Genomic DNA, 12,304 nt, shown 5'->3' on the forward strand with positions numbered 1-12,304 from the left:
TAGAAGCACGGGATTATGAATCCCATCATCCAGGTATGTTAGTCCAACTAAGACTAGCTTGAGTTTAGTCAGACTGACATGTTTACATGACATTAAGAAAACTGTGTTTAGTTGCCTGCAGTTAAATGACATTACTCCACCAACCCATGTAAAAGTACGTTTTCTTTAGTGACTATATTCATATGCAAACATGGTCAATCTCTGCCAATACGCCCAAATAAATGTTACATTAACTTGTAAACACCAAAACTCACTTTCCTCTTTTTTCATTAATTTATTAATAAATAATCAAAACAAAGCAAGAATATATTACAACAGAGTCCTCTGTGTTCAGAGCAGACAATAAGACACGTCCAAATGTTCATCCACAACAACAGCAGCCGTCACCCCGACAACCCAAACGCCATCCAGGAAACCCTGACCCACTCAGAGTCACTTGAGTTTGACGTGTAGAGCATCGATATGTTCTAAGAGCTCGGCGTAGTAGCTGTTCTCCTCTCCGACGATCATCTCTGACTGAACCATCTCCTGGTACTGTTCTCGTAGAGAGAGCAGCGAGACCAGCAGAGAGCTGTCTGTGCGGTACTGATCCAAACACACCGGAGCCATCGCTAACAAAGCCCGCAGAGCCTGAGAGGGAAATGACTGAATGAGTTCATGTGTTCATCATGCGTTCATCATGTGTTCATCATGTGTTCGTCATGTGTTCATCTCTTTGAGCATTAAAGCTGTTGTAGATGTTTCACCTTCTCTCTGTGGTCATGCTCTGTGGACTCCAGCAGCTGTGGGACCAGACCGCACCAGCCCTTCTCCTGCAGCTCCACCTCCACAGATACCTGAGAGTACTGCTGCACACGCTCCTCATGGGAGGCATCCAAGACCTGGTCCAGACCCGTCTGAGAGATCAGCTCCTGGGGGAGAAGATGAGAGCAGCCTCAGCATCAGATAATAATCTCACTGTGTTCAGACCAGCAAATCAGAATCATGTATGAGGTACAGACACATTATTATCACACCATGTTTCTGTGAACCAGCCTCCAACACTGACAGGAAACAGGAACAGGAAACAATCTGAAGACTCACCTGATCAAATCCACACCTGCACCACAGCACACACACATCTTTGGTTTGTGATTGTTGTTGTGTGAAATCCTTCACTTGTTTTTAATGAGGTGACACAAACTGAGCCAGTGAGGCAGCAGCAGATCATCAGCTCAGATAAACATTAATATCTAAAGATATTAACGAGTAATATTTTCGTACGTCACAGCTGGCAGCCATGTTTCCACTGACAGTCTGTTGATCGGCTGCATGTTTTACAGTAAGACGACAGAATCACCACAAACCCAGGGGGTGGAGTGGCTCAGTGGTTAAGACCCGTACCAAGTTGGACTCCACCCCCTGGCTGATTGTACTCAATTCCATAGTAAGTGCTAAATGACATGTGATGTAATGTAATATCTCTTTAACTTCTCGTGCAGGTGACGAGTTCTTCTCACCTTCTCACTGATCATGTCGTATAACATGGTGACGACACGCGTTCGCAGAACTCCACTCGTGTCGGCCCTGAACAGCTGTGACAGGACCTGCAGTCCCCCACGGGACAGGAACTTATGCTGCGCATGGGGGAAGTGACGCAGGAGAGAGGCCACAGCAAACAGCACCTGACACACACACACACACACACACATGACTGACTGACACTTGGTGCTGATGCTGGGATTGAGTCTGGGATTATTTACCTTCTTTTTGACTCTGAGTGGTTGATCAGTGGCCAGAGCAGTCAGGAGGCTCTGCAGAGCTCCGTTCTCCACGGCCTGAACCTGCACCACTGGATTACTGCAGGACACACACACGACACACACACGACACACACACGACACACACACGACACACACACGACACACACACGACACACACACATGACACACACACGACACACACACGACACACACACACACGACACACACACGACACACACACGACACACACGACACACACACACACGACACACACACGACACACACGCGACACACACGCGACACACACGCGACACACACACATGACACACACACACATGACACACACACGACACACACACACACGACACACACACGACACACACACACACGACACACACACACGACACACACACGACACACACACGACACACACACGACACACACACGACACACACACGACACACACACGACACACACACGACACACACACACACGACACACACACATGACACACACACACAAGACACACACACTCATGACTTCAGGGGATGTTGCATTGACTTATATTCATTTCCTGGAGACTTACCCTAACCCTTAACCACAATTACTACTGGCCTAATCCTAATCCTAACCTCAACCTAACCTTAAAACATATCTTCAACTGTAGTCATTTACGTTATGGGGGTTTGATTTTTGTCCCCACAAGGAAGACAAGTCCCTATAACGTGACTGTGTCCCCCACATATATCCACATATTATTAGATTAGAATTATATTTGGATTAGTATATTAGGATTACATTAGATTATATTATATTAGGATTATATTTGGATTAGTATATTAGGATTAAATTAGATTAGATTAGGATAATATTAGGATCAGTATATTAGGATTCATATAGGATTATTAGATTTGGACTTTTAAATTAGGATTAGATTATGATTAATCTACATAGACAGACATGGGTGGATGATCAGAGCAGACCTCAGACATTTTTAATGTTCTAATCCATCCCTTCCTGTGCTGATGTAAATGAGCGACCAGTCACATGCAGCTGCAGAGGAGGAGGATCTGGTTCAGAGTGTAGAGGTTAGATGAGTTTACCTGGACAGAGCTGATCCCAGCACAAACGCAGACCTCTCCTGCAATCTCACGTCTGAGCTGTTCAGGCCGTCGAGAATCAGCGGGAGACCTCCCATGGAGCACAGATTCTGAGCATTATCCACCTGGCACACAGATTAACACAGATTAACACAAGTAAATATCACCAATAACATCATTTTACACCACGTGTATGATGTGTGTGTGTGTGTGTGTTGAGCAGCGTGTGACCTGGTGCACCAGATACTCCAGCTCCAGCAGGATGTTCAGCCTCTGCTCTGCGGTGGAGTTGCTGCTGCTGTACTGGTCGAGCAGACGCCTCATTATCTACACACAGAAAACACACAACTCAGCTGCACGCGTCCTAAACAACAACAACAACAACAACAACAACAACAACTGCAGCTTTAATCACATGTGTGCATTATAAGAGATGATGATGAATATTCATGAGTGTGCAGCTGAGGTAAACACTGAAGCACCTGAACATCTGTCTCCACCAGCAGGTCCAGCTGAGCCATGTCTTTCTTTAACTCCTCTAGGGGGCGAAACTTGGAGGCAACAGAGTTCTAGAAAAAGAGCAAAGAAAACAGTCCTGACGACAGTACTGAACACAGTAAACATTAGAGTGTGTGTGTGTGTGTGCGTGTGTGTGTGTGTGTGTGTGTGTGTGTGTGTGTGTGTGTGTGTGTGTGTGTGTGTGTGTGTGTGTGCGTGTACGCTCACTGGATTCAGGTCCTCCTTTATCTTCTTCATGGCCTGTTTGAGTTCATCAGGACTGAAGGAAGCCTCGTCTCCCTCCCTGACAAAGACACATTCACTCATGAATATATCATATCTGTATAATTTTTTATATATTTTTTCTTTTTTCCTTTTTATACATATGTTTCAGTTTATATTTAGACTGTACATAGACCTGCATGCCTCTTATGTTTCTATCGTGTAACATATTCTGGAGCTACTGAACTGTGAATTTCTCTGGGAGATGAATAAAGTATCTATCTATCTATCTAATCTCTTCTCATCCTTGCATTATAACATAGAATGATCCATTAGATTGAAATCTATTAGACATGAAGTGAAGCTTGAATTTACAAAAGATATCATAAATAACTTCAGACATCAGCGCCTGGAGAACAACAAGGCTTTGGTACATTGCTTGTCGTGGGTTTCAAACCAGCAACCCTCCGCTGAGCACTTCAGTCGCTCCTCAGTAAGTGTCTGTACCTGTGCTCCTGGGTCCAGTACTTGAGCTGCTCCTCTCCCAGTCTGACCTCCCTCTGACCAGTCTGCAGATTCAGCCTCACATGTGAACCTGCTGGTACTGCCTGACCTGTACACACACACACACACACACTTGTTTTTACATCTTAGTGAGGACACATCATTGGCATAATGCATTCCCCAACTCCTGACCCTCACCTTAAACATGACAACTAAGTGCCTGACCCTTGACCTTTAACCTAAACCCAATTCTAACCCTGGTCGTAATGTCCCTACAAAGAGAAGCACACACACACACACACAGAGTTTCCTCCTGTTCATTACCTGGTGTGAGTGTTTGCCACACGTCAGTCGGCTGCACCACCTCCAGGTTTTCCATCATCACCTCCTCCTCTTCTTCATCTTGAACTGTTTCTCCTCCTCCTCCTTCTCCTTCTACATTTTCCACCACAGTGAGTGCAGAGTCAGACTGCACGCACACACACACACGCACACACACACACGTGAACGCACACGCACAACATTAAAGCTCATGAACTCAGGAAGTTGTCGTTGATATTACATTACATGTCATTTAGCAGACGCTTTTATCCAAAGCGACTTACAATGGAATCAAGTACAATTAGCCAGGGGTGGAATCGCATAATATTTACAGCTACATTAACTTAACTACATTAAAGTGTGTTTTGGTTCATGTGATGACTCAAAGCAGAAGAAGCTTAAAGATTAGATTTATAATTCACAGCTTCTTTTTTTTTACCCAGACATGAATCAGATTTCTCTTCCAGGAGACGTGAGTTCATGAGATGAGGTTTAATCATGTTTATCATGTTTATCATGTTTATCATGTTTATCACTCAGACGTTTCAAATATAAAGCAGATTCACGCGTCACCTTCTGGTCAGGAACACTGTCTGTGTGCTGGCACAGCATCAGCAGCAGCATCAGCAGCAGCAGCATCAGCAGCAGGACAGATGAGCGGCTGAATGAGCCTCCTGTGATTCTTCTGGACATCAACCTCATGCTGACGGACACTCACTGAAACACAAGACACACATCAGCACTGAGGATTATTAAAGTGATAAATGTCAAACACACCAACAAACGTAAGTGTTTAAAACTGTTACTACAATTCCCATTGAACAGATTCAGGGATGTGGATTCCCAGATTCTCCCAAAACAGAGAATAAACACACACACACACACACATTCTCTAACCACCCTACACTAACCTTAACCATCACAGCTAAATGCCTTAACCTTAACCTTAATCTAGCCCTTACTCCTGAGACTAAGTGTTAACTTTGAAGTTGTGAGGTTCACAAAGACAGGTTTGGATTAAAAATGTGTCCTCACAGCCCTGAACAGAGTGTTATCTCTAAACCTAACCATAACCAGTGAACATATAACCTTAACCTTAACCTGACCATCATTCAAATCATAACCAGGTCCTCAGCAATGTGGCTCTGCCTCAGTAGAAGCAGGTTTTTAGGTTTCTGTCTCCTACAGAACAGAAAACTAAAGACGTAACAAACTCACCTGTGTGACTCTGACTGAACTCACACGAGGAAACAAACATCACACACGACCAGTGACGACTCCACGGACACTCACGTTCTCCTCTCATTGGTCCACGTCAAAGCTCGTGTCTGATGAAACCGCGTGTTCAACAGCAGCAGGTCGCGCTGCTGCCACCAGCTGGTGTGGAGGGAGAATTGCACCAGATTATTATATTATTGTATTGTATTATATTATATCATATGATATTATTTCATATTATATTATGTGTTATTATATTATATCATATTATACTGTATAATATATTATATTATACTATATTATATTACATTATATCATATTATATTATACTGTATAATATATTATATTATACTATATTATATTACATTATATCATATTATATTGTATCATATTATATTATACTGTATATGATATTATATTATACTATATTATATTACATTATATCATATTATGTTATATTATATCATATTATATTATATTGTATTATATTATATTATATTAATACTCATACACTGCTGCTGGGACAGACCTGATGAAGCACTGACTCACTCACTCTTTTCCAGCCTTTAATTTTTACAAACAATTTTGGAGTTAGTAAAAGTAAAAGGCAGAAAAGAATGTTGTCAAACATATGGTTCCTGAAAATGGCTGGTTTTGTTGTATAATAATACTAATGTTGGATGAAGGCAAAAATGCATTGGTGTAGGTTGAAAAAAAACTGAGGTAAACATGATCCAAGTTGGTGACGAGGAAAGTTACAAATACTACAAATTCTACGTTTGGTTAAACGGATTCTTTACTTTACCACACAGGTTTGATGTAATGATGTCTCGTAGTTTTGTGGGGTTTCATTTTTAATAAGAGTTCTTTTTCTGTTTGCTGAATTTGATTTAAAAAAAGCTGGACACAGAATAGTCCGTTGTAAATCTTTTAATACTGATTTTTAAATATATGGATAAATTGTTTCAAGAAAAAGCAGAAAAATCATCTGAGAAAAGTTACCAGTCAAGAGTAAAATCTACACATTTGAAAGACAATACAAATACAGAAGTCACAGCAGCAGCAGCAGCAGCAGCAGCAGCAGCAGCAGCAGCAGCAGCAGCAGCAGAGACTGGACCAGGTTTATTGCTGTGCACACTGGTTCTCCATGCTGCTGTTAGAGCTCACACGAATCATCTCTACTGTTTTCTGTCTCTTTACTCGCTCCTCTCTCCTGTTCTGCTGCTCGTTCTCGTTCATCTCTGTGCCGTCAGCCACAGGAGATCTGCAACACAACAACACAACACACCACACACACATCAGTGTTACATAGGAGATCTGCAACACAACATCACAACACAACACACCACACACACATCAGTGTTACACAGGAGATCTGCAACACAACAACAACACAACACACCACACACACATCAGTGTTACATAGGAGATCTGCAACACAACAACACAACACAACACACCACACACATCAGTGTTACACAGGAGATCTGCAACACAACAACACAACACACCACACACACATCAGTGTTACACAGGAGATCTGCAACACAACACACCACACACACACATCAGTGTTACACAGGAGATCTGCAACACAACAACATACCACACACACACACACACATCAGTGTTGCACAGGAGATATGCAGCACAACAAACACAGCGTTCACATCATTCTGTGTCAGTCTAACTCTCTTCAATGATAAGCAGAGCTCAGCTTGTCTGTTCATCACATCTCTGTAGATAGCCCCGCCCACTCCCAGTCCACGTCTCTTGTTACAACAATGGAACAAAATGAATGACTGTGTTGGTCCAACTTAAACCACACTTTAAAACACATGTAAACATGTTAGAGTGAGTATTGAAACATTAAGATGAAATAAAACTGACCTGGGGTTAGGAATCACTGCAGGCTCCTCTGCACTGATCTTCACACACTTGGCAGGTGGTGGCTCAGTCAGCGCTGCACCTGTCACATGACAGTGATGATTATCACATGGTCACAGATCCATCTTTGGTTTGATAAAACTAACTTCACACCTTCTGTGGAGGAGTTTTGTGTCTCAGTTGTAGGAATGATGTCATCTTTGGGCTCTGCAGTCTTATGATGTATTACATCCGTCTCCATGGTAACCACCCGCTCAGCCTTGTCATGTGAGGAGGGTACAATGTCCACAGGAAGCTTCTCCTTCTTCCTCTTCTGGATGACATTCTTTCTTGCGTCTGAAGACATGAATCCACATGTCAGTGACACTGACAGTTCACAGGTCATCACTCACTCACTCACTCACCTCTGGGTTCATATTTGTGTTGCAGCTCCTCGACTCGCAGCTGTAGTTTGATCTTGTCGCTCTGAGTCTGCAGCAGGAACAGAAAGAAATGACAGTTGTGTGATTCAGTGTTTGATAACATTTACAGAACACACTGACACTGACACGGACACGGACACTGACACTGACACTGACACGGACAGCGTGGAGTCAGAGCCACCTCTCACCTGTTTGAGCAGCCGTTCAGAGGTGAAGAGTTTCCTCTCCAGCTCCAGAGATCTCTGGCTCTCTGACAGCGACTTCATTCTCTGCAGAGAAAGCTCATCTCCAAGACGCTCTGCATTTTTACTGACGACACACAAACTGTCAGTGAAACAATGTCCAGACACACAGACACACACACACGTGTGTAGCTTCACTCACAGAGTGTTGTTGAGCTTCATCTTCAGCAGGTCAGTGTAGTAAGTCTCATCTTGGCCGTCACCACTTACTGCTGGAGCTTCATTAGCCGACTGAGTCTTCAGTATCATCTACACACACGTTCATATTTAATTATGTTTACACACGTTTAAAGGAGCATTACACAAAACTGAGCATCAGCATGTCACACTGACACAACTGTGATGAGATCACTCTCACTCTGGTTACTCGTGGTGTGTGACGTGGGAAGAGTTTAAATGTGCTCATCACCTGAACACGCTAAACAACCAACACTCAGGGTCAGGGGTCAGAGGTCAGAGGTCAGAAACACTCACCTCCACCTTCTCCAGTCCCCGGAGTTTGGTCATGAGGTTCTGGATCTCACTGTTCTTCTCTGAGAGCATGGACTGAAGTCGCTCTAACTGAGCAGGGTCAGCTCTGGAGCCCTGCAGCTGCATCAGAGTGGCTATCTGGACCTGCACACACACACACACACAGACACACACACACACACACACAGACACACACAGACACACACAGACACACACAGAGCGTCACCTCTGAGACCTCACAGTGTCATTGTGTCCATGTGACACTCACACACAGTAAAGACTGTACCTTCATGCGCTGCAGCTGCTGTTTGCTGAAGCCATGTTGTTTGAGCAGAGACTGATACTGGACCTTCATACTGATCAGCTGTCTCTCCATCGCAGCACGCTTATCCTCCAGCTGCAACACACACACACACACACACACACACACACACACACACACACACGGGTTAACACATGTCAATCACACTCTTGTTCCTCTTGTCAGTTTTTTGTTTTTTTTTACCTCTGCAAACAGAGAGTTCCCTTTGCTGTTGGGATCCTGAGCCTGCTGCAGAGCCTGATCCAGCTGGACCTGGAGGTCCCGGTTCACCTCCCGAGATTTCTGTCATGAGACACAAGCACGTGTTCAACTTCAGTTTGACTGGAAACAACTTTGCTGTGGGCGGCGGCTTCATGACCACGACGATGCTTCAGGTCATCAAACAAACTCCAGTGACTCAGGTCAGAGGTCAGCGACTCGGGTCAGGTCTGGTATGCTGACAGATTTAGTTTAACTTTAGATAGGTAGGTAGGTAGGTAGGTAGGTAGGTAGGTAGGTAGGTAGGTAGATAGATAGATAGATAGATGGATAGATGGATAGATGGATAGATAGATAGATAGATAGATAGATAGATGTCTAATGACACAGGGTAGGAATGATTTCCTGTGCCGGGGTTGAATGAGTCTGCTGCTGAAGTATTTTAAGGGGGTGAGACACATTGTCCATGATTCCCAGCAGTTCTGCCAGTATCCTGTCCTCTGCCACCTCAACAACAGACCCTGCTTGTTTGATGAGAATTCATTCATTAGCGTGTAAAGTTGAATTAAAGGTCCCGTCAGAGACATAATTAAACTTCATTGTTTTTTATATTTATGTCAGGAGTCGGCGCTATGGAGGCGGCCATTTTGACCACCATGTTTTTACAGTAGCTCAACATGTTCTGAGTTTTGATGCGAACTGAAGACACACCTGGAATGGAGGGTTGAGGGATGTCACATGTGACACACTGTACCTTTAACATCCATGTCAGCTCTACTCGCCTCTAATGAATTAAACCAAGAAACGGCCTCTTTCTCCCGCTCCTCTTTCTCCTCTGTGAGTCGCTCCAGGTGTCTGTGCAGGCTGCTGTTGGTCAGCTCCAGCTGCTGCTCTCTGTACTGACACTCCTGCAGAGTGTGCTCCAGCTCCACCTGTGGGACAACACATGATTCACTCCTGCAGCTCAACAACATTCTCAGTTAGCTTGACATTAGTAAGAAGCAGCAGAGCAATGACCTGCTCACCTTCACAGTCTCCAGCTCCATGATCTTCATCTGCACCTCCATCATCTCAGAGGTCATGGAGCTCTGGGTGTTTTCATTCAGAGCTTGCAGCTCCTCCAGTTTGTTATTCAGAGTCTCTGTCTGCACGTCCAGTTTGTGTTTCAGCTGTTTCTCATTCAGCTGAGATTCTTCAAGAGCTGATTCCAACCTCAGTGTCTGAGGAAAAGCAACATCACACATGACTGACACATGGAAGCAACACGTACCACACATGTGACAACTGTTCATCACTGTAACAACCGAGTTAGCACGAGCTCGTTGTTGTCTCATCACGTATACAAGACCATGGTCATGTGATCACAGCACAGCTGAGACTCTGTGTGTCAGTGAACATGAACAGAGATTATCTGCATGAGACGTGATCACAACAGCAGGAGAATCTCTGGAGGACATGGGCAAGAGGTTTGCATCAGGCCTGGAGATGCAGGAGGTAGGACACTCATGTGAGCTAACAACAACAACAACAACAACAACAACAACAACAACAACAACAACAACAACAACAACAACAACAACTCCTGCACACATTTCTATTCACAGGTACACACCCTCCAGACTCTGTAGTGAGACACACAGGTGAATGTGTGACTGTACCTTGTTGTTGAGCTCACTGACAGCCATGTTGTGGTTCCTCTCCAGATGCTGCTGCTGTTCCAGAAGCTGCTGTGTCTGCTGGTTCTTCACACAGTCAAAGTCTGACTTGAGTGACTCCAGCATTCGAGTCTTTAACTCCACGTCCTTCTGCAGCGAGTACTTCTCCTGCTCCAGGGCCTGTGTACACACACAATCATCATCTTTCAAAACCCACATCAAACAACATCAAACTGAATCTAGAATCACAGACACACACACACAAACATGTGTGTGTGTGTGTGTCTGTGATTCAGGTTACACCAGTGCACTCACCGACTTACCTCAAGTGCATTTGTCATCTCCACTCTCTGCTCTTCCAGTGTGTTCTGCAGCTCCGCCTGCTGGTTGAGGAGATCTAAGCCAGCCTGAGCAGCCTGATGGAGCTGGTCCTCCCTCTCCCTCAGCTGGCTCCTCAGCAGCTGTACCGTCTCCTCGGCTGCCATCTGTGATCCAGAGTGAAAAGGACATTTGTCAATACTAATATAAGCTTATTATGGTCTGTAACTAACTAACAATATAACATAAGTGGATAAAATGGAGTTGTTTTTTCTACAAACAGGACATGAGTTGAACAGTTGACCTGAAACAATATAACGATAATTAGTGTCCACACACTAAAGGCTGCAGGTTCTACACAGTTAGAGTCAAGTATTTCAATCATTTAAAGTAGCAATAATAACAAAAATCAGTCGTTTGGTCCATAAAATATTCATTGTTGTTTCTCAAATCTTAATAAAATGATCTTCACAAATAATAATGATTCAGATTTAATTATTTATGTCTTAATTGAAGTAAAGAAACCAGAAAATATTCACATTTAAGAGGCGGGGGATCAAAGAATTAGCTTACTTATAATGACTTAAATCTCAAATGAATCGAGGTAGTTTGATTTAGTAATAATCAATCAATCATTAATGTCAATAATAACAGTGACAGTAACACGGGGCTCAGCGTCATGTTTGTAGCGATAAACCAGTTTAAAACGTGTTGTCTTACATTTGCTAACAAAGTTAAACTTTTAAACCTTTAACCAGCGCTGACACTAAACTAAGACTAACAACCTGACAAAGAACAACTGCATACGTTAGTCACGTTAGTAACGTTAGTCACGTTAGTAACCGACGTCCCGGCTCTGATTTTACACTTTAAACCACCGTCAACAAAGATGGCGCTGGAGCTATTTTCCACCCAACTGTTTATTTAGTCACACAAAACCTCCGTTGACCTGTAGTTTCACATGAAGCGAACGCAGAGCTCAAACATCAGGTACTGAGACTTACTTTGGAAGAAAATATCACAAAATATCACAAAATATCACAAAAAATCAAGTGTTTTTACCTCGTCAGTGAACAATTTACTGTCAACGCAAAGAGAAACCGCCACAGTTTGAATCCAGGTCCGCTAAACTATCGCGAGACGAGAGTGTCTGAACGAGATTGGACGTTCAGACACTCTGTCCA

The 12,304-nt window shown here is 43.6% G+C and overlaps 2 protein-coding genes across 2 annotated transcripts; both read right to left on the bottom strand.

The window, feature by feature from the left end:
• Positions 1-260: 260 nt before the first annotated feature.
• Positions 261-5,755, bottom strand: sil1 (SIL1 nucleotide exchange factor). Its single transcript, XM_058649948.1, has 12 exons — positions 5,606-5,755; positions 4,961-5,104; positions 4,391-4,535; positions 4,070-4,175; positions 3,569-3,644; positions 3,325-3,411; positions 3,074-3,169; positions 2,846-2,967; positions 1,743-1,839; positions 1,500-1,664; positions 747-911; positions 261-630 (listed from the first exon to the last, which is right to left on the bottom strand). Exons 2-12 carry the CDS (start codon positions 5,087-5,089, stop codon positions 433-435), a joined length of 1,386 nt encoding a protein of 461 aa, XP_058505931.1. The 5' UTR covers positions 5,090-5,104; positions 5,606-5,755; the 3' UTR covers positions 261-432.
• A 765-nt stretch (positions 5,756-6,520) lies between these two features.
• spdl1 (spindle apparatus coiled-coil protein 1) lies at positions 6,521-12,280 on the bottom strand. Its single transcript, XM_058649997.1, has 14 exons — positions 12,183-12,280; positions 11,126-11,287; positions 10,806-10,982; positions 10,173-10,367; positions 9,930-10,079; positions 9,133-9,231; positions 8,914-9,024; positions 8,631-8,771; positions 8,299-8,405; positions 8,103-8,223; positions 7,897-7,963; positions 7,646-7,828; positions 7,496-7,574; positions 6,521-6,869 (listed from the first exon to the last, which is right to left on the bottom strand). Exons 2-14 carry the CDS (start codon positions 11,285-11,287, stop codon positions 6,728-6,730), a joined length of 1,734 nt encoding a protein of 577 aa, XP_058505980.1. The 5' UTR covers positions 12,183-12,280; the 3' UTR covers positions 6,521-6,727.
• Positions 12,281-12,304: the final 24 nt, after the last annotated feature.

This window comes from Solea solea, chromosome 14 (genome assembly GCF_958295425.1).
Source record: "Solea solea chromosome 14, fSolSol10.1, whole genome shotgun sequence".
Lineage (NCBI taxonomy): Eukaryota > Metazoa > Chordata > Actinopteri > Pleuronectiformes > Soleidae > Solea > Solea solea.

What these genes read in the sequence shown, in the direction of transcription:
- sil1 (XM_058649948.1), bottom strand. Translation starts at nt 5,089, where the DNA reads ATGAGGTTGATGTCCAGAAGAATCACAGGAGGCTCATTCAGCCGCTCA. An exon ending in TAAAGGAGGACCTGAATCCA is followed by an intron (nt 3,412 to 3,568) that starts GTGAGCGTACAC and finishes CTCTTTTTCTAG; the next exon opens with AACTCTGTTGCCTCCAAGTT. An exon ending in TGGTGGAGACAGATGTTCAG is followed by an intron (nt 3,170 to 3,324) that starts GTGCTTCAGTGT and finishes TTCTGTGTGTAG; the next exon opens with ATAATGAGGCGTCTGCTCGA.
- spdl1 (XM_058649997.1), bottom strand. Translation starts at nt 11,287, where the DNA reads ATGGCAGCCGAGGAGACGGTACAGCTGCTGAGGAGCCAGCTGAGGGAG. An exon ending in ATGAAGCTCAACAACACTCT is followed by an intron (nt 8,224 to 8,298) that starts GTGAGTGAAGCT and finishes GTGTGTCGTCAG; the next exon opens with TAAAAATGCAGAGCGTCTTG. An exon ending in ACAAAACTCCTCCACAGAAG is followed by an intron (nt 7,575 to 7,645) that starts GTGTGAAGTTAG and finishes GTCATGTGACAG; the next exon opens with GTGCAGCGCTGACTGAGCCA.